The sequence below is a fragment of the Periophthalmus magnuspinnatus genome, chromosome 22 (genome assembly GCF_009829125.3).
Source record: "Periophthalmus magnuspinnatus isolate fPerMag1 chromosome 22, fPerMag1.2.pri, whole genome shotgun sequence".
NCBI lineage: Eukaryota > Metazoa > Chordata > Actinopteri > Gobiiformes > Gobiidae > Periophthalmus > Periophthalmus magnuspinnatus.
Window position 1 is genome coordinate 17159832 of NC_047147.1, and position 20726 is coordinate 17180557.

General features: G+C 37.5%; 5 protein-coding genes across 5 annotated transcripts in view; 3 read left to right on the forward strand and 2 right to left on the reverse strand.

The window, feature by feature from the left end:
• Positions 1-9: 9 nt before the first annotated feature.
• LOC117391004 (serine/threonine-protein kinase Nek9) lies at positions 10-6728 on the reverse strand. The gene is made up of 23 exons (XM_033988811.2): positions 6218-6728; positions 5775-5952; positions 5649-5704; positions 5506-5576; positions 5305-5410; positions 5021-5152; positions 4823-4933; positions 4671-4735; positions 4548-4598; positions 4273-4465; positions 4048-4192; positions 3754-3954; positions 3173-3219; positions 2911-3072; positions 2734-2842; positions 2501-2662; positions 2254-2421; positions 2124-2183; positions 1865-2046; positions 1580-1738; positions 1391-1483; positions 1268-1321; positions 10-1195 (listed from the first exon to the last, which is right to left on the reverse strand). Exons 1-23 carry the CDS (start codon positions 6401-6403, stop codon positions 1025-1027), a joined length of 2862 nt encoding a protein of 953 aa, XP_033844702.1. The 5' UTR covers positions 6404-6728; the 3' UTR covers positions 10-1024.
• Positions 6729-7810: 1082 nt separating this feature from the next.
• LOC117390091 (C-type lectin domain family 12 member B-like) lies at positions 7811-10291 on the forward strand. The gene is made up of 6 exons (XM_055231293.1): positions 7811-7943; positions 8007-8105; positions 8494-8754; positions 8831-8994; positions 9886-10022; positions 10103-10291. The coding sequence occupies exons 1-6, from the start codon at positions 7841-7843 to the stop codon at positions 10251-10253; spliced, it is 915 nt and encodes a 304-aa protein (XP_055087268.1). The 5' UTR covers positions 7811-7840; the 3' UTR covers positions 10254-10291.
• Positions 10292-10913: 622 nt separating this feature from the next.
• Positions 10914-12636, forward strand: LOC117391007 (C-type lectin domain family 4 member M-like). Its single transcript, XM_033988816.2, has 6 exons — positions 10914-11067; positions 11187-11303; positions 11381-11632; positions 11704-11867; positions 11945-12081; positions 12154-12636. The coding sequence occupies exons 1-6, from the start codon at positions 10980-10982 to the stop codon at positions 12308-12310; spliced, it is 915 nt and encodes a 304-aa protein (XP_033844707.1). The 5' UTR covers positions 10914-10979; the 3' UTR covers positions 12311-12636.
• A 1-nt stretch (position 12637) lies between these two features.
• Positions 12638-15887, reverse strand: ttc8 (tetratricopeptide repeat domain 8). Its single transcript, XM_033988812.2, has 14 exons — positions 15695-15887; positions 15158-15278; positions 15026-15089; positions 14790-14949; positions 14614-14703; positions 14478-14522; positions 14302-14387; positions 14139-14226; positions 13938-14048; positions 13672-13811; positions 13426-13600; positions 13202-13324; positions 12923-13006; positions 12638-12837 (listed from the first exon to the last, which is right to left on the reverse strand). The coding sequence occupies exons 1-14, from the start codon at positions 15806-15808 to the stop codon at positions 12721-12723; spliced, it is 1518 nt and encodes a 505-aa protein (XP_033844703.1). The 5' UTR covers positions 15809-15887; the 3' UTR covers positions 12638-12720.
• A 274-nt stretch (positions 15888-16161) lies between these two features.
• The window catches only part of eml5 (EMAP like 5), a 37946-nt gene continuing 33381 nt past the window's right edge, over positions 16162-20726 (forward strand). The window contains exon 1 of the mRNA XM_033988023.2: positions 16162-16682. Coding sequence (XP_033843914.1) covers positions 16486-16682 — 197 coding nt within the window. The 5' untranslated portion in view covers positions 16162-16485. The remainder of the gene's footprint in view (positions 16683-20726) is intronic.

The following is a 20726-nucleotide window of genomic DNA, read 5'->3' on the forward strand; positions in this document are numbered from 1 at the left end:
ATATACATTTCAATCATTTAATGGGGTAGAGAATATAAACAAATATATTTACAAAAGAGTTAAGGCACAACAATGGTTATATTTCCACAAATAATTTGAAAAATAAAGTGTTTTTCTCCACAAATATTAAGTTTTGTAACCTTGACATCCCACTTTATTTTCACAAAGCAAGAAATCATTTTTAATGGCAACACTCACTGTAAACAAAATAATCACATATTTGCATAGGATTGTCGTAGCAAAGTATGGCTTACGTATTTGCATCAGTATGACAGTACCCAAGGCAGATAAGGCAAAAACATTAGACAATATATGGCATGCAAAGACTGCAGGTCTATAGGACCATACATTGTTTATGTGTCCACGAGAACAAACCTTTCTAAATAAACTTTCAAATATAAATCAGTAAAAGGAGCAAATATTAAACTGTTAAACGACCTGTAAAAAAGTCAGTAGTTTTGTGTCATCTAACAATTTCTAAAATAAGGCATGCTTTTAAATAAAATGTGTATCATGTATGTCCAGACACAATGACTGGTACTGAGGCTTTAACATATTTCGCACTGTAATATGAAATACAGTTCACATTTCAAGACCACAGTAATCCAACTACTGCGCTGTAATGACATGACAAGGAGTAAGCTATGCTTCTTGATTTCTAAAAGGACAAATTTCTGTGTATATTCTGTGAATACAATTACCCCTACTCAGTGCTTCCATTACTGTGAGACAGCAATCACACAGGCATATTTCATATAGCCTATTATGGCACTGTCGAAGCCACCTTGTTTTTCCCCTTACGTGATAAATATTTTTATGTTGAATCCAGCCAACACTTGCATATTTAAAATCAGTTACCTTTGTTTGCAACTAGGTATTGTGCAATTACACATAACAGCTGAGTTATGATCCTGTGGCAGCTGTCTTTGGGTACAAAGACACTGGCACAAGGCACTGCACCAAAATGTTTGCACGAGTAATGATTACCATAAATTGTTTTGTCAAAAAAAAAAATCGAATGGACTCAAACACTAGCCCCAGCAGACCTGCCTCCATATTTCTTTAACCCTGCTGCTCTCCCTCCTCCATCCCTAGACATTCGGTCAGAGTGGTTGCCATTGCCATCATATCCTTGGTGTGATAAACGACTAATTGCTGCCCAGAGTCTTTCATTCTCCTTCTTCTGCTCGCTGACCTAGAAAGATCAAAAGATAGCATTAAGGTCATGCATCTCAAAGATCGAGCTTTTAGGGCTGTAATATCTAACCTGCTTTTCCAGCATTTGTATCCTCAAGTCTTGCTGTGCCATTGTCTCACGCAGCTGAAAAAAGAATCATTAACCACCATGCTGATTGTTTAATTGATTATATCATGATTGTAACTTGAATACCTGTGTAACCTCACAACTAGCTTTGCATTCTCCTCTTCTACACAAATCAGCTTCTTCCAATCCATTTACCCTACCAGAGCTCATACGCATTGTCTGTAAAGAAATAATTGTATTACATATTAATGTTTACTTATCTAATTTTTTTATACCTGAATTCACAAATGCAAAAAAGACTAGAACAGCCATTACTGGTAGTTCTTTTTTGGTGTTAAGTGCAGCCGCAGCAGCCTTGAGCTCTTTCAGCTCTTCATAAGGCAGGGTGACACTCTCTGAGAAAGATGAACACTGGCTGGGAATAGACTGCATAGGATCATCAGGCATTGGGATGAACTCTGCATCTTCTAGCTCCTAATAGTGCACACATATAATTAGTGACAGTCAGCACCTGTCCACATTTGAAATGCATAGTATCAGTCGTGTTTCAAAGCACATAAAATGTTTGAGTGTACTGCATGTAAAACAATGCTGACGAACCTTTCTAAGCCACAGAGGACAGGAGCTGTCCCCAGATGTCCTTGACATCATTGGTGTTTCCAAGAAAGGCTCATCAGTCTCAATTTCCACTGTCCCACCAAGGCCTGTGTCATGACTCTCTGTGTCTGAGCCTGCCTCTATATCCAGATCCACTGTGGATGTGGAGGCTCCCTGACCAATACCTAGAGTAAAACGGAAATGTTTTATGGGTACAATGGCAATCAACATACAATATGTAACAATATGTAACAGTATTTACCGCTACCAATTGAAAGTCCACTGCTGTTTGAACGGATTGTCTTAGAGTTCAGTACTTTTTCTGTAAATTAAAATGAGACATTTAAGGTGTGAAATAGATGAAAAGGGAAAAAACAAAAAAGAATACAAACCCATTATGATAATCGTATGCCAGCCACAGCAAGACAAATCTGGTACATGATGAAGAGATCCAAAAATAGGCCTTGGCATGGCAGGGCACACCTCTGAACCAAAGCCTTTATCTGCAGGCATTCCAAGTCGTCCGTTTCCAGCATTTCCCCATGCGAAGATATGATTGTCTGCCAAAAAAATATCCAATATAAAGCCTTATGCTCTGACAAAAAATCTAAAGCCTTGTATGGTGGGCAGTAAGCTTACCATCAGTGGCAGCGATGGTGAAACCATCACCACAGGACACTTTGGTCACTATCTTTCCTCCAAAAGGCCCCACTAGGACTTGAACACCCTGATGCTTTTTAAAGTCCTTTACACCTAGCTGTCCATACTTGTTGCAACCAAATGTTATCAGCCGCCCACGCTCTGAAAAAGATCAAAATTATGCAGCACACTTTTACAATCATGTAACATTCCAAGTCGATTAACTGTTATACCATCAACAGCAGCAGTGTGGCTTTTTCCTGGAGCAATGCTCTGAATTTTAAACCGTGACAACTGCTTTACCAGTGTCAAGGTGGTTATGTATGGGATTCCCTGGAAGCCCTGAAAGAAACAAAGTCTTACTTCAGAATATCAAATGAATGTACTTCCATGTGTTGTTCAAGAGCTACCTCTCCAGGATGGTTCTTTATACCAGAGTAGCCCTGGTTAAGGCCCAGCTTGTTAAATTCATTGTTTCCACATGCAAGGACTTTTCCTGTGTCTGTCAAAAAGAAGGTTCCATCACTCCCACATGACACAGATGACATTGTGGCTCCTTTGGGTAGCTCCACCTAGAAAAAAAAATTAAAATATTCACATTTTATGATCCTAAACAACACATAAATATAAACAAATAAATAAAACAAATAAATACAATGGATATTTCCTTACTTGCATTGGAGAAGAGAAGTCATCCTCACATTCAAGGCCAAGACGTCCTGTACCACAAGGTAAAACACAAACATCAATACAGTCACTTTGTATTATAACAAAAACAGTAAAACTAATAAAAAAAGCTGACAGTGTATGCATTATGACTGGCGCACACATGCACAAGAATGTATATCATTAGAAAAAATAGCAGCTAGTGATAGCTAATAATGAAGGAAATCAGCTTGAAACATGGGAGCAATTAGATACAACCTCAATCTTTAATGAATTCAGAAGTATAAAAGTAATTACCGGAAATGCCATTTGTGTTATTGTGGTTCTTTATGAATATAATGACAAAACATTTTAATTGTTATTATTGTGTATTTTTCTCTGTGTAATTCAATTTAAAATGGTTTGTTTACGGTGGAGGTGGGACAGAGCATAGAAATCTTGTTTTAGAATTGTTGTAGAAAATTTTGAATACACACATGGATATTTCGCTGTTGTGACATTACTGTCTCCATCTCCTGGCCACTTGCTGCCACTACAAAAATATGGCATTACTGCCTCCTAAAAAGGTGACATAAAACATTTTGTACCATACTCTCCACAGCCCCAGGAGTAGATGGCTCCATAATGGGTCAAGACCACCACATGGTTGTCTCCACAAGACACCTGTCGAACAGGACGCTCCTCAAAGAACTCCAACAGTACTGGCTCCAGCACCTCCATGCCCATCTCCCCCTCCACACCAATGCAGCCATAGTAGTCTGAGCCAAACATGTACATCTGGTCCTCATCTGGAAGTGAAGATTATTCAGATTATTCAAATTATTCACATACAGTGATCCAGAGTGAAATGTAAACATTGGTCAAGGTATGCAAGAACCTACCAGTGACACAGGCAGTGAAGTCAGCTCCACATGCCACCTGACGCACCGCCTTTCCCTGAAGCTTTTCTACTTTCTTAGGCTGTCGGTATGATGCCTGGTCTCCATGTCCAAGCTGTCCCACCATTTTAGCCCCACCTTGGACATTCTGAAGACATAGTAGTAGAGTTTGTTGAAGCGATCCACAACAGCAGCTGTGTTTCAGTGATGTTTGACAGTGATACTCACAGCCCAGGTGTATAGCTCCTTTTCTACCGTCACAACTGCAAAATGACTCTCTCCTGCACACACGTGCTGGGCTCCACTGCCTCCTTTAAACGCATCTAATTTCTGGGGAGTAAACTTTCCCCCACCCCAAAAGTACACCTCCCTAGATCGTGTTGTTACTATAGCAACAGGGGTCTCAGTTACTGTGCTTAGCCTATAAAAATTAGAGAAAGAAAAATTAGATGGTAACCATGTTATGGTCAATGGTCAATCAAACTAAAAGCAGAAAAACATACTTTGGTTTCTTCATTGCAGAATTTAGGAGTGCAACACGCTCCTCAAGTTCCCTGAAATAAAGTCACAGTTTCATACTAAAGAAAGGATGCTTTATATTGAACAATTATTGTTTGTTAACTTACGGTCTGCAGCATAAAATGAAAGGTTGGTCCAGAACCTCATCAGCAGTGGGTCTCTTTGAAGGATCCTACAAAGTAAAAATGTTTTTACATTGGCACTTCATTGCAAGACACAGTCTATATAGCATCTATAAACACAAAAGCATTGTACTTACTTGATCAAGACATTGGTAAACCACATCAATCAGTTTTGATGAATAAATATCGGAGTTTACTTCCATAGTCCAGTTGCCTTGAACTATTTTTACACATAAGTTAAGAGGGTTCTATAATAAATAATAAAAAGACACAAACAATATTTTACATGAATATGTATGTAGAGATTTATGATTTTTCTTGGAAAAGAGGAATACCGTAGCATCAAATGTTCTTGTCAGGGTTAGAACTTCATAAAGAACGCAACCCATGGCCCAGATGTCTGATTTAAAGTTATACTTTGCTCCTTGGCACAGTTCAGGTGACATGTAATATGGTGTTCCCACACACTGCACTCCAAATGTAGAAAAAAAACAACACATTACCATAAAATATGCAATGTAGTGGCTGTCTGGCTGATAAGAAATGGCTAATATTGCTTTGTAATGTGAAAATACCTTGGAGAATTAAAATGATAAAATATACTATATTTAATATGTACCGTCTCTGCCATTGAAAATTCTGAGTCTAGTTTTTTGGCAAGACCATAGTCTCCCAGCTTGATCAGGTCAGTTTTAGTCAAGAAAATGTTCAAAGTTTTGATATCTCTGCAAGAAAATATGAAAAAATATACATAAATTCATAACAGCCCATGACTCATGACAAATAATTATTTCCATTGGTAAATAAAGAAGAAACACACCTGTGTAGGATTCCCGCTTTGTGAATGTGAGCCACAGCTGAGGCAATTTGATATAAATACCATATGACCACCTAAAGAAAAGAAAACGTCAGATATTATTGTGGCTGCAAAGTTAATGTGGTGACAGAAAGGATTCATCATACCTCCTCACTGAACAGCTTTCCTTTTTGTTGAACAATTTTATCGTAAAGATTTCCTCCTGTGATACGAATGAAATCAGTAACGTCAGTTAAACGAAAGCAAAAAGTATCCCAAAGTACAATATTTACCATTACAGTATTCCAACTCAATGAGTAAGGTGTTTTTATCCGTAAAGTGATTGAAATAGGCAATGATGTTGTTATGCTCCAAGATGGAAAGGATGCTTATTTCATTCATTACATCCCTGCGCTCTTTTTCTGAGAGAGAATTGAGATCTACCTCCTTCCACACCACCAGGGAGTTATCCTACAATTAAAAGAAGACATATTTGAACAACAAAAACTGCTTCTGATGACAAGCAATCAGCCCCAGACATGATGGGAAGGCATTTTTCATGCTCTCACTCAAGAATGTCTCACTGGGGTACAGAAACAGAAGTGTCGGGGTCACACTAACATTCAAAACAACGCTGTATAAAGTGGTTATAACCCCCAACAGGGATTAACTACCCCTGCTTGACGTGGGGTATAGAGTTATGTCTTCCAGGGCAGTGTGCAGGGACCAAACTTACCTCGGTTCTCCTGTATAATGTGGCTTCACCAAACGCCCCCCTTCCGAGGATCCGGATAGGAATGTAATGCAACTTCTCCTCTTCGCCATTAAACGAGCTCGCAGCAGACCGCTCACTCACCAGCGACCCGCCGCCCAGCTCCGAGTTTAGAGAGTCGAAGTGCCTCTCATAGTCCTCCAGTGACATTTTCCTGTCGTTAAGAGCTTTTGATGGAAATAGCACGGATATAGGCCCAATGATATCTATATCAAAACAACTTGTAGTAAAGCATAAAGGCGTGTATCCTGAAACGCCCGCAGCTTAGCATAGCACGCCTCGAAGTTCACACAAGCACTGTCATGACTAAATGTAACTTAAAAACAACATAAACTAAGGTAAAATACTGCAGAAAGATGCATACAAGAAAAGTAGATGCACGGATGTAAAGTAATAAAATGCTAACGTCGGGATATGAAGCCAACTTGTTTAAACAATTCAGAATAAAACAGCAACAACGTGGTTTTACTTTGAAAGAGCACGTTCTCTTCCGCTATGTGGACACATTTTAGATACGTGAAACGAAAGTGATGTTTAGAATAATCTTGATTGTTCAGGAATAACAAACTAACACGTGCTTGTAACTAAACAGATCTTGTGCTCCAGATTTTGTGACCCAAATGTCCAGTATTATGAGAGGTCCTTATCCACCACTGTGTGTACACGACTTTTTTTTTGGCTCCATCGTATCATTAAAAGAAATCCAACCATCTAAAATATTAAATCTAAAACAGTAGATAATGAACTACTAAGTTTATAAGGGTAGGCTATATGCTTATCCACTAGATGGCAGCAGCAGTCTTGCCGCCTCCTTTGTAGTTTGGGATTTTTATTTTTTTTATTTTTTTTATTTTTTATTATGTTGTCGATGTTTCACTATCCAGAGTGAATGGTTGAATGGATGTCTGATGCTCTCTGCTGTTAATAATAGAGTGCAAAAACCAAGACCATGGCTATTGCCAAAATGATGATATGGTTTATTACATTTGTAAGACAAATGTATTACATTTGTAAAGGGACTGTATATAGCCTACACTCATACCTCATACTACAATAAATTTTTTTTCTCATTCTTTGTATATGGACACACCATGCCTCATGTGAAAACCCAGAACCTCAGAATTTATTCAGAGGCTGCACTAGCACTGATTAATGATTGGCTCAAGGTGCTGGGGTTTAGGTAGTGAGGATTCAAAACAAAGAAGTTAATCGTCTTGACAATCAAAAACACCAGATTATAACGTAAATAAATGGGACATCATTTCCTTATTTTTTTTTTTATAATTAAGAATAAACCTACATTATAATTGTTGATGCATTGAAATGTTTACCTCTGGGGACACAAGTTTAGAAATTCTAAAATCTAAATCTTACAGTTCCTTCAGCACAAAGTGTATTATCATTATTATTATTATTATTATTATTATTATTATTATTATTATTATTATTATTATTATTATGTATTTATTTTAATTTTTTTTCTCTTTTTGAAGCATAAAAAGAATCTACTGTGACATAATGACATAGGTTGCTTGAGCCTTGAGCGGTGGACAAACAGATCAATAGCAGTCTGTTACCTTCAGTACCATGGATTCTGAGTGTGACCAGGACATGTCTCTTGAACAAAGAATTACGAAGGATCGAAACACCAGTAGAAAATCTAATCTTCAGCACAAGAAATTTAGAAAAGGTAGGCATTGAAATTTCACTTTTCAAATGAGTTGAGATTTTAAGTTCTATTGTGTGGCTATAGGGGTCATTTTTGGATTTCCACTATACCGTGTGGTGTTACTATGCCTGACCCTACTCGACACTGCTCTGTTGATAGCTGCATTGGCCTTGGGCATGTACTGTGAGTAAATTTATGTATACTACAATTTAATACAAAAAATGCACTTTTGTATGGGTCATGTTCAAAATTATCCTGAAGACATCAAGAGAACCTGTAATTTAGCCAATACAATTTGAGCAAGGCTACCCGATTCTCAAAACACCTGTGTATTGATTAATAACCAACTATTTAGTGTCAAACACAAAAATAATGCACTAAAATTCATTCAACTATTTGAATGGGGCTTCACAAGGTTACGTGCTTTGCTCAGTTCCCTCAATGGGGAAGGTTGGGGGCTAACTACTTCCTATGTCATTGGGCAAGATACTTCACAATCCCAAACCATAAAATGCAACACTAGGGCATTTTTTCATAAGAAGTGAAAAACAAATGAATGCATTACATACAGGTGCTAAAGTGAAAGATTTCGAGCAGGCCTCCAATTCTGCCCTTACCCCACTCATCATTGAGAGAGACTTTCTTCGTAACCAAACCAATGTGATCAAAGAGAAGTTGGCCACTCAGATGGAGCTGGAGAATCAACGCAGAGCTCACATGCAGATGAAGGTTCAACTCAAACAACTCCAGGCCATCACTGACAGCCTACAAACTCACATCCTGGCACTGAGAGCAGAGAAAACATCACTGGAGGACAAGAGGACGCTATTAGGCAAAACTAAGAATGACTTAAATTAAAAATATATATATATTTCTTTCCTTCTTAATTCTGTATATCTTTACGACAGAGAGCAACTGTGGAAAATGCCCTCGTGGATGGATTTCTTTCAAAACGTCATGTTATTATTACTCTTTTTCTTTATCCAACTCTAAAAAGAATTGGTCCGACAGCAGGGCAGACTGTATCAGGCAAGGAGGTGACCTGCTGGTGATCAATAACTTGGATGAACAGGTAATTTTAATGACTACAAATGCTAATGCTGATATAGTATGCTTTCACATGATGATGTCATAATTTCAGGGGAAGCCAATATAACTCTATGGGAGATTTACCAAATAGGGAATGGCTCCACAAAATCTTAGGATTGAGTAAAACTTGTATTTGGGGTTTAAAGAGGATATATTATGCCATTTTCTGATCCATATTATAATGTTTTTTTCCACATCAAAAACATACCTGAGTTTTGTTTTGTTTTCATTCACACATGTTTATCACACAAATCCTGCATATTTAGAGTTCTTCTCTCAAACAGAAAACACTCATGTCATGTGGTAATACAGGAAGTGCTCCATTGTGTTTTTAAAGTCCATACACCATCATAATAATCATTTGGATGATTTTAGCCCTGAAATTGCCAATGTCTACTAAACAAAAGGTAAAAGGAGTTCTTAACTTGAAAAGTACCACTACATGACATCACAAGGTGGAACAGAGGCTTTTTGAGCCTTGGAGATGTAGACAGCCTAATAATCCAGGATTACTGAAACATGTGTGAATGAGGTATGAACGGGTATGGTTTTGATGTGCTAACAATATTTCATATGGATTCTGAGCTTAAAGCTCAGAATCCATATTGTGTAATATAGACCCTTCACTAATGGCACCACTTTAATTATCTATCCTGACAGATGTTGAAATTTGTGTTAGTTTTTGTTTCAGTATATATAGAGATATTAACCTTAAACAAGGTCAACAAATATGCAACCTGACGGCAAATTCCATCACAGAATTCTGCCCTCCAGCTCCATTTTGAACTATAGGCATAGAAGAACATGACATGAACCCAACCTATACACAGTACCCTTTATGTCCACCAGTAATTATTTCTAGTTTCCCTCATAGATAGCAATCAACAATAACTATCCAAAAATAACTGGTACTGGGCCTATGTGGAAAATGGGATCCTGGATTGGACTCACTGATATTGTGACAACTGGAGTGTGGGTCTGGGTGAATAATGCCACTGAAAACAATACAATGTAAGCCAACACTGTACAGAATGAATCATTTTACGAATACATGCACTACTACCATTCACTCTGTATCTGATCTGTTAAAGGTACTGGCAAACAGATGAGCACAGCAATGAAGAAAGTCTGGGTAGACATTGTGCTGCCTTTGGTCGCAATATTGTGTCTAGGAAAACATGGTATACTAGAAACTGTGAGAATGATGAGTTGAGCTGGATATGTGAGATGGAGTCAAGGTAGAGATGCGTGTAACAATAAAATAAGTATATCAATGCTGAAACTTAAAAGGGCCCGTATTACACTATTTTATGATCTATGTTATAATGTTGTTTTCTCATCAAAAATATACCTGGAGTTTTTTTTTTATTCATTCACACATGTTTAAACCCTGCATTCTCTCAAACAGAAAACACTCTGTTCCCCCTTGTGACACATGTTGTAATACAGAAAGTGCTCCACTGTGTTTTTGAAATCCATACACCTTCACTAGAATCATTGGAATTATTAACCCCTGGAATTTCTAATCTCTAATAAAAAAAATGTAAAAGGGAGCAGTTAGTTTGAAACTTACCACTACACGACATCACAAGGTGGAACAGAGCATTTTGACCTTTTGATATCTTTAGACCAACCAATAATGCAGGATTACTCAAAGGTGTGAATGAAACAAAACACAATTTCAGGTATGTTTTTGATGAAGTAACATTCTGATATGGCTAAATGATCGCAGTAATCCATTTTGCATGATATAGGAGCTTTAATAAAGATATGCATCAATGTTAATAAATGTGCTTTAAAATCATTATGGTGTCATTCATGTTTGTTGACTAACTGGAGTTTGATATGGCATTTCCTGTAAATTCTGTGAATATTTAACTGATTTCTAATGTGAGTAAACACTGCAGAATACAGGGAGAGCAATGTCCTTGTCCTCCAGCACACATGCACACGGACTGAAAAGCCAAAATGGAGGACGCAACATACAACAGACTGGCTCATCCAGAAGACTTAAGTGATGACCTCCCTTTCACTGCCAATCAAGATGAACAACAAGGTAAAATACACTGGCAGAATAGCTATATAATCTATCAAAATTAGAACATTATTGAGGCTGGAGTACACCATTCTAAACCTGTCTCTTTGGTGCAAAAATATCTCTCTCTCTTTGCAAAGTGTCACTTTCCATGGGGAGGTTTGAGTCACTTGTGAACCATCAAAAAATGTTAACCGTGATCCTATCTATACTGGCTGTTATCCTACTTTCCATTGACATTGGTTTGGGCATCTACTGTAAGTCAAACACGATTAGTATTAGTAGTAGCAGTTATTTAATAGATTACATTTTTAGCTTTGCATATTTCTAACAGACAGAAATCTGACTGATGGAGAGCGCATTGTAAAGGACATTAACTCTGAAGTTGCCAAGTTACAACAAGCTTACAAAATTGCAATTAACTCAGAGATTGAACTGAAGAAGGAGTTGGCAAGAGAGGCCAGTATCCAGCAGATGACCATATGGATGCTTGAGCACCAGAAGTCAAGAAATGAGGATTATCAGAAAGAGTCAGACAAAATTCTGTCGCTCATCACAGGGCTAAAATCTCACATACCTTTACTTAGTAAGTACATTTGATATTAAAACTGATAACTACCTTATAATGATTATTAAAAACCTTTCTTTTGTTAAAAGAGGAGGGTTGCAGACACTGTCTACCAGGATGGAATTTGATCAACTCTATTTGCTATTACATCCCTTTCTCCGACGATATATCACGCAGAACATGGGAGCAAAGTCGGGATTACTGCAAGAATTTTGGCGCTGATTTGATACAAATAAACAGCAGAGAAAAACAGGTAACTCATCATCTTGTAGTCATCGTTATTAGATAAAATAATAGTGCAAAATTTAATAATTTATTATGTTTTTTCAGCTGGCAATTCATGCTTTAATCACAACTTATCACAACCCATCACTTCAATACTCTGCCAGTGGCTTTTGGATTGGAGCACGAGATGTGGAGGAAGAGGGAACGTGGAAATGGTTGGATGGAACACAACTCACCGAGGGGTAACTAATCTAACACAATGACTTGGGGTTTACTAAATTTATGAGTGCTCTACTGAAATCTATATGTTTTAGTTTTTGGAACTTCGGAGAGCCAAACAATCAAGGAAATGAAGATTGTGCTGCTGTCTACCCCAGCCTAAGGAAAAACCCATTCAAGAGCTGGAATGATGCCCCCTGCACTCATGTTTTAAAATGGATTTGTGAAAAAGTACAAAATTTTTCAGATTAGTCAAATAGAGACATTTGAAAATTCTCATGTTTTAATGTAGATACATTTAGACATTCTTTGTTATATAAAATACAGATGAGTTTTATAGGTTAACTATAAAATGAATGTTTAATGGTATGTTTCTTATAATACATATTTTTGTCCATGGGCACATACGTGTTGCTCTTACACAAAAATACATTTAAGGATCTTAAATAAAATTGATTTTTGTCATTTTTGTGAATGTGATGACAATATTTCATAATTATGTTGACTTTAATTATGTGACTTGTCACAGAGTTCAATGAATAACTGAAGAAATAAATAAAATAATATCAGTGTCAGAGAAACAAGTGAAATGCACAGCTACAACCAAGTGGGCTGCTACATTCATGAGAATAACAGGATACCTGATCCTGTAATAATGAGGCTCACAGTGCTGCAAAATGCTCCCTCAGTTGTTTCAGGAGCTGCTGTGTGTCCACATGTTCTGGAAAAGCATCCTCAGACTTCTGGGCTGCTATGTAGCTGCTTTGTAGATCACCAATCTACAAACACAGTGAGCCATTCTTTTAACTTAGGTCGACCATAACATGAAAATGCTGTGTCTTTGTTTTTGAAAGAAATAATTACCTTTTCAGAGAGAATAGAAAGATTGAAATGAGGCTCATACATATGAGGTGCCAGTGATGCAGCAGTTTGCAGGAAGGCCTTACTCTGCATTGATCACAACATAATTTAAATAAATGAACTGATCATATTGTATATGTTCACAGAGTACTACAACACATATTTACTATAGATGCTAGTTGTGTGGAAAATACAACTTAGTGACAGCTTAGTGCAGTAGCGTCAAGCATTGTGTTAAGTCAAACACATTACTTGATTAATGCTTGGAGTTTGTTTGCTCACTTGTTCAACACGTCCTTTGCGCAACTCCAACACAGCAAGGTTGTTGTAGGCTTCAGCATGATCATTATTAAAAGCAAGTGCCAGTTTAAAACACTGGTAGGCCAAGGTGACATCCCCTATTCCCTGTATATAATAAACATAAAATTATTTAAGGTATAAAAAAAATACTAAAATAACCAACACAACAAAGCTGTTTTTTGAGGGTATGTGGAGGACTGACTCACCACAGCAACGTGTCCGATGTTATACCAGACGTCAGCCTGCTCTTCATCATTGGTTACCAAAGACAAAGCCCTTTCAAATGACGACAAGGTCATGTCATACTGCTGAGCGTAGAAGCAGCACAGGCCCAGGTTGTTATACAGCTGGCAATTATATACACCCATCTGGAGAAGACGTCTACAAAAATATATTAAAATGTGACTTATTGTTGTATTTTAATAAAAACATTTTCTGTGATATTTACTGACCTGTAAAACCGCAGGGCAATTTCAGGCTGATCAGTGTAGAAATGATTACTGCCAATGCACGCTATTGCCTCAACATGGGTGTTGTCCTGCTTCAGCACATCTTTATAGTATTCTGTAGCTGATGTAATGTTATTCATCTCCTTACAGTAAGAAAGTGCACAGGTCATTAACAAATTTTGAAATATATGACATAAAATGTAAATATAAAAAAAAAAAAAAAAAAAAAAAAAAAGAGCAAAAGGGAAATTTTGATGATCATGACATACCTCATGTATACGAGCTATTCCTGTTAAAAGAGTCACTTCCCCGGGAAAATGGTCGAGGCCTTGTTTAAACAGGTTAAGTGCCGTAATTGGTTGATCCAAACGCTGATACACCTTTTTAGTAAAACTGTTAAGATTTTATCTGTATCTAGTATATTAACAGCATATACAAGTGTCAGTGCTGTTATAAAATTACACCATTACCTTTGCAAGATAAAGGTAGGTATCCACAACCTCTTGATGATTTAGCGCAGATCTAAATTGTTTTTCTGCTTCTCGATATAAGCCAAGTCTGCAAAAGTAAGATTTTAATATTAAAAACTGGTAACAACAAAACATTATTGTTGTAATGAATTAGGAGTGTTACCTGTAGTAGCATTTTCCCAACTGAACCTTCCACCACCAGTCTTTGAACTGGGCATGCTCAGTTGCCTGTGCAGCCAAATCTAAGGCCTATAGATGGAAAAAAAAGTAAACATATGGTTATGTTACCATGTTTGTACCCAACTCCCCCTGAGCAGTATGTATCAGAACACTACCTACATTTTTTATGTCGTTTTCATGATGAAAGATGTACTCAAACAATGTCTGTAGAGAAAGTATTTTGTTACTCAAACATGCTTGAAACATAGTTATAATTATGTTCTTAATGTTTTAATTATGTTTGTAATGTCTTTACCCTTGATAAATTAGGTTTTTGGGAATACTTGGCCAGGTTAAGTCTTGAAATATTTATAAATGGCCCATCTGGATTTGTTATCATTGAAGCCTGGGGAATGAAGCAACATACCAACCATGTCAATCTATTATGTGACTTGTGTACAAAAATATAAATATAAATGTACATGACTTAACTGTTCCCAGACGTATGAAACGTCCAGAAGAACTAGTGACAGGGCGAGCAGTGCTTGCTGTGCGGGGGGTCTTAATAGCCTGCTCCATTGTCCCAGGGCGGCCTGACTGAGTGCTTGGTCTCACAAATCCAGTGATGGGGCGTCCAGACTGTGTCATTGGCCTGCATTTGTTTTAGTAAAAATGTTCTTGATCTATGAAAACAATAGGAGATTATGCAGATATTAAAAAGTGTGTACCTGACAGCAGGGGTTGGCCCTCCACCCTGACTTGTACCAGGGAGTCTCATTGAAGTACCAGGGCCTTGGGAAATGTAGAAAAAAGTGCAGTTACATTCAATCAGTTTAAGGTCAAATAATTATATATCTTACGTGCCACTTGAGCAATGGAGTTCTCATCTAGCAACATCTCAGCAATTCCCTCTTCGTCAACTTCAACTTCATCTATGTAAACGATCTCTGTTAGAGCACGGGTTTTCAGACTCCAAGCAGCCTATGAAGGAAACAAATCGATTCACTCGCTTTTTATGACAGAAGAAATGTTATATTTACAGGATGAGGAAATAATAAGTATGTGAATGAGAATTATGCAGATGTTATTACCTCTGAAATAAACATCGATGCATCCTTAATACAGCAAAAGTGGTATAAAGGAAAATAGTGAGATGAAGGGTAAAAGAACAGAAAACAATAGGAAGCTAATAAATTCTATATAGAGCTACTATAACATAACATTTAACATATCGCTATACAATATTAAATATTAACATAATTCAGCTTTATATATCTGTCTATGCAAAACGATGGTCACTGCTAATCAGGATTAGTGTAGGAGCTGCACAACAAACCTGACAGCTTTGCATTGCACATAATGGCTTGCATGCTAAGCTAACTAGGCTACATACATACCTGGTCGTAGGGGCCGTCTTGTAATATTTTTGTACAGATGTCCGCACACTGCTGGAACTTTCGTCTTCTACAGTAGCTCCAAGCCAGAAACAAAGGGTCCATCGACACCTCCATATCTTCAGGTTGCTTCTGGCTTCTTTAAAATCCTGAGAACAAGCCGAGGGATGATGGCGAGCAAAGCTTTCGTGTTACCAAGCAACGGCAAGAGGGGCGGTCCTATGCGCCTGACTTCCTCCTTAAAATAACATTAAATTAAATAAATAATAATAATAAAAAAAAAACTATAAGCTACACATAGACTTTAAAGTATTACATTACTTAATAATTATACTACTAATAAAAAATTTAAACTCATGCCCACTTTCTGGCACGAGGCTATGTAGACGTATGTGATTGGAGGTAGGCTCTTCTTGTCATCACTGTGGGCGGGGCATGAGGAACAACAGCGCAGCTCCATCTTTGTAGGATTTGACAGGAGCTTTGACCTGTGCTGAAGGAGCCCGTTAACCTGCGGCTGAACAAGTAGATTCACAAAATGAAGATCGCAGCGTAGACGTGTGCTTCTACCAGGGCCACGTAGGAGCTTTTTACTTGACTAAACACCGGAGACTACTGCTGCAAGCGAAACTCCAAAATGTCCAATTTCAGCGCGGGTAGGAAGTGACGGATATGCAACCGATCAAACCGATGGCACACACGGGCTTAGAATAAATCCTTTTTGGCGAATGACACTTTATAGGCAAACCTAGGTAGGGGTTGACCGACGGAGAGAGACACGCGGAAGTGCGGACATGGCTGACAGGACTGCTCCCAATTGCCACCTGAGACTGGAGTGGGTGTATGGATACCGGGGACATCAGTGCCGCAACAACCTGTACTACACCGCTGCAAAGGAAATCGTGTATTTTGTGGCCGGTGTAGGAGTCGTGTACAACACCAGGGAACACAAGCAGAAATTCTTCCTGGGACACAACGACGACATTATCAGGTAGTATGGAAACATCAGCTCTTAATTTCAGCACCAGGGACAGCGCCGTCAATAACAAGTAAAAATTACATGGAAGCTGGTTTTCTCGTTGGCTATCGGTGTCACAGTTTATTTAATGTAATACGATATGATTTTTGGAGTGACAGAAAGGGAGCAGGGTCAGTTAGGGGCTTATAGTCACTGTACTCTCACTACAATAGTCTGCTGCCACTCCTCAGGCTGCAAGAGCTTTAACACCATAACCTTGTGAACAGGGTGACTGAATATGAGGCAGTGTTGAAATTTGTCACTCTTAAGTGTAATTTGGAAAAGCAAATCTCTTACACAGACTTTAATTCATCAGAAGGCTCAAGATTTTTAAATTTGTAGTTTTAATACTAGTTTTAGTATCGATTTGTATCTGATTTCTGATACTTTTAACAACTCTAGGTACTGCTCGTCCTTAATTAAACTATTTAGCATCAACTGAACTTGCAAATTTAGTAGTTATTTCACTATCAAAATAAGAAGCAAATGGCAACACCTATTGTAAAATTTACAAGATATTATAATATTTAAAAGATATTGCATCTAGGTTGTCTTTTCTGCAGCAGAGTTTTTAGGGCCAGTTAAAGAGATTTTAGCTCTCACAACCTGCATGTCACCTCAGTGCTACTCCTTCAGATCAGTGGAGCACCCAACTACTGTTGTATCACACGAATAATTATTCTGCCTTTCTCCACTCTCTCCCTCTCTCTCTTTGCACATTTGACCCCACAATGAGCAGTGTCCACCGCTCCAGTGCTTGCCTTAACATGTGTGTCTGTGACTGAGGGTTGGCCTGGAGATGACTTACCTTGTGTCGTTAGTCAGCTGGGCCCCTGCTCCATTATTCATCATATACAATGGAGGTAGTAGAATGAAGGGTGAAGGGTTCAACCAAGTGGCCTCTAAAGTCATTAACCACTATGTACAGTGTAGGCTGGCGCAATATACTGCTCACGATCCTCTTAAACTACAGTATAAGAGGGCTTCAGTGCAAATTGAAAGTTGGGGTGTCAAGTAGGGCTGTAGGCTTTATATGTTAATTATGTGGGACAAGCAGAAAGGAGAGGTTAATAAGTTAGTGAGTTTGCTGAAGATTAGGTATTTTTTGATAGTTGTATATAAAAAAAACCCTCATAATTCACGGGTTTAATCCCTTCTTTATATACATTTATTGTTTCCCTCTTTTTTTCTGCATAAATAGTTGTTTTTGCATGAACTCACATGCAGATGTGTCTTGTGAGTGCAGTTCGAGTCAGATACATAGAGATACGTAATAGTTTTGAGAGCTTTTGCCACGCCCCACAACTAATCGATTGTGTGACATGTTTTTAGTCCAAGAATTTCTTTAGTCGATACACTGGTTTGACAATTCTTCATAACTATAGATGCTCGAGAATATTGAGTTTCCAAAAGTTGGTCACGTATAGTAAGTAAACAATGAATGAAATAAATTAATTAATTCACTTTTTTGATTTTTACAGTTATTGTGTATTGTGAATACACGATAACTGTAACAATCAACCTTTCTCCCCCTAATATTGTAACACAAACTTGACTTGATAAACTTGACTTGACAGAAATAGCGTTAATGATACCTCTAATTACAATTGATGTCCTAATTTGGTACTTTATAGTTGGTCTGCCCCGTTATCATTCAGATCAGAGCTGGGCCATATTCACATTTCTTCATATTGATGAATATTCTTTTCCCACAAAATTGACTCTTGTGAGCTTTAAGCCATTTTAGAACCAAAAACATACCTACAGTTGTGTTTCATTCACACATGCTTGAGTAATTCTGCATTATTAATCTGTCTACATCTCCAAAGCTCAAACTGCCCTGTTACACCTTGTGATATCATGTAGTGGAAGTTTTCAAGTTAGCATCTACCTTTTACCTTTTACCTTTATCTTCAGTAGAGACTGGCAATTCCAGGGTTGAAATCATCCAAATGATTCTAGTGAAGGTGTATGGAGTTTGAAAACACAGTGGTGTTTTAAGGTGTTTAAGGAGAAGAACTATATATATATATATATATATATATATATATATATATATATATATATATATATATATATATATATGTGTGTGTGTTAAACAACATATGTGAATGAAACAACACACAACTCCAGGTATATTTGTGATGAAGAAACAACATTATCAGAAAACTGCGTAATATACTAATAACAATGGCTTTCAATCAGAATTTCTCGAGCATAAACAAAACATGTGGCATTTAACAGAAAAAAATAATACAGCAATATACCCCTCCAAAAGTGTGAGATTGGGTTCAGAGGATTGGCTCTAAATCTCTTCATTAAAAAGCCCCAAGATGATCATTGAAACAACTGGCTTTCGATTTGATTAAAATGCGATTAATTGCACAAATCACTCCTGCTTTGCTTCAGGCTCTTCATATTAAAATGTCTATCTGAGTATAAAATCTATTGATGGGCTAATTGCTACAATCTTCCCTCTTCTCTACTTTGCCCCACAGGCACATTAAACTGTCATGGTATTAAGCAGCTAAGAAGTGCACACATCTTGCCTCTCACCGAGTTACTGGCTTGCTGGAGTTTGGAATATTTTTACATTCTGAATTTTTGACTTCAAGGCATCTTTTGTAGAAGACATCAGCTGAATTTTGCAATGCAGGAAGGTGCATACTGCATACCCAAACTCTGATCTCTTGTTTTTGCACAGTGAATGGTGTGAACTAGCTCTGCATATCAATTTGAAAGTTTAAGTTAAAAGCTTCAGCTGACGAAAACATAAATAGTTTTTAGCCTGTGAAGTAATGGTCCTCATTAGTTTATATTACATCATACCTTTTTTCAGGTGCTTAAATTATTCCCTTATTAAAGTATTATCAAATTATGTCCTGTCCTTCACATTAGGCCTGTCATAATAACACATTTTGAAGTGTGCTATATCGATGAAGTAAATATAGATGATAAATGATAATATTGAAACTAATTAATGCCATTGACACAACAGCCGATCATGACAGGCATACTTCATATTAAGGACCCTCAGTGCTATGAAGCATTAGGCAAAAATTCACCTTAAAGAACAAATATTGAGCTTGAGCCTGTTATAGTATAGTTATAATCTGCAACACCTGTGGATCATTATGTTGATTCATTTTAAATTGCAATATTCATCTAAACGTCATCACAATGAAGACTCGTGAAGTTGTCAGCACCTCCGATGGATAGCTGCACATCACACTAGCAGGCGGTGGATTTTTTTTTCATTTGTGCCAAAATGACTGTGCAACACTGCTGAATCTTGCGCATATCACTGATTAAGAAATTCAAATTAAAACTGGAGAACAAAGTGTCGGTAGCAGTGAAAACGGGAATAGATTGGCAATATGGCATCTTGAAGATAAGTGATTAAATATTGCTCAAACATGGAAGAATCACTCCAAATACAACTTTGAGAGTGCAAATGTATGGTAAAAAGCTCTGAAAGGTCGGTTTTGCACAATAGGTCTGCTTTAACTCAAGTGTAAAGTTATGTTTTATTTCCACTTTATCCTGATAACTTTATTTATAAACATGGCAAAAGGAAAAGATAACTTAGCAAATGTTGTACTGTACATGTCCTGTTCTATTTATAGCCTTAAGCTGCTGGTGTATGGGCAGGTGTTTTACATGAAGAATGATGGACGTCCGGATTAAAATGTGGAATCCTGCAAAATATCTTTTACTGTATAGATGTTCAGAAATGTGCTAATCCTCTGCCCTTAATCCATTCAAGGCAAAACCATGGCAGTCTGTCTGTATGTGAATTTGGCTCTATTTTAGTATGAGACACATATAGGTCATGTATGTTGCCTATAGTGACAAAACCAACCTCCTACCAACTGTTCATTCTCTAGGGTGAGCCCCATCTGAAACTAGGAATGTAGCAGTGACATTGTGATATTGCTAGGGCTGCAATCTCTGCTAAATAAATTGCTATTAAATCAAAATTACATTTTGAATGATTGCAGGTATCAAATTGTAAAA

What these genes read in the sequence shown, in the direction of transcription:
- LOC117391004 (XM_033988811.2), bottom strand. Translation starts at nt 6,403, where the DNA reads ATGTCACTGGAGGACTATGAGAGGCACTTCGACTCTCTAAACTCGGAG. An exon ending in ACACCAAAAAAGAACTACCA is followed by an intron (nt 1,484 to 1,579) that starts GTAATGGCTGTT and finishes ATTTCTTTACAG; the next exon opens with ACAATGCGTATGAGCTCTGG. An exon ending in CTAGTTGTGAGGTTACACAG is followed by an intron (nt 1,322 to 1,390) that starts GTATTCAAGTTA and finishes TTCTTTTTTCAG; the next exon opens with CTGCGTGAGACAATGGCACA.
- LOC117390091 (XM_055231293.1), top strand. Translation starts at nt 7,841, where the DNA reads ATGGATTCTGAGTGTGACCAGGACATGTCTCTTGAACAAAGAATTACG. An exon ending in TCAATAACTTGGATGAACAG is followed by an intron (nt 8,995 to 9,885) that starts GTAATTTTAATG and finishes TTTCCCTCATAG; the next exon opens with ATAGCAATCAACAATAACTA. An exon ending in GCCACTGAAAACAATACAAT is followed by an intron (nt 10,023 to 10,102) that starts GTAAGCCAACAC and finishes GATCTGTTAAAG; the next exon opens with GTACTGGCAAACAGATGAGC.
- LOC117391007 (XM_033988816.2), top strand. Translation starts at nt 10,980, where the DNA reads ATGGAGGACGCAACATACAACAGACTGGCTCATCCAGAAGACTTAAGT. An exon ending in CATTGGTTTGGGCATCTACT is followed by an intron (nt 11,304 to 11,380) that starts GTAAGTCAAACA and finishes TATTTCTAACAG; the next exon opens with ACAGAAATCTGACTGATGGA. An exon ending in TAAACAGCAGAGAAAAACAG is followed by an intron (nt 11,868 to 11,944) that starts GTAACTCATCAT and finishes ATGTTTTTTCAG; the next exon opens with CTGGCAATTCATGCTTTAAT.
- ttc8 (XM_033988812.2), bottom strand. Translation starts at nt 15,808, where the DNA reads ATGGAGGTGTCGATGGACCCTTTGTTTCTGGCTTGGAGCTACTGTAGA. An exon ending in GTTTCATACGTCTGGGAACA is followed by an intron (nt 14,704 to 14,789) that starts GTTAAGTCATGT and finishes TTCATTCCCCAG; the next exon opens with GCTTCAATGATAACAAATCC. An exon ending in TTTCTATTCTCTCTGAAAAG is followed by an intron (nt 12,838 to 12,922) that starts GTAATTATTTCT and finishes CTGTGTTTGTAG; the next exon opens with ATTGGTGATCTACAAAGCAG.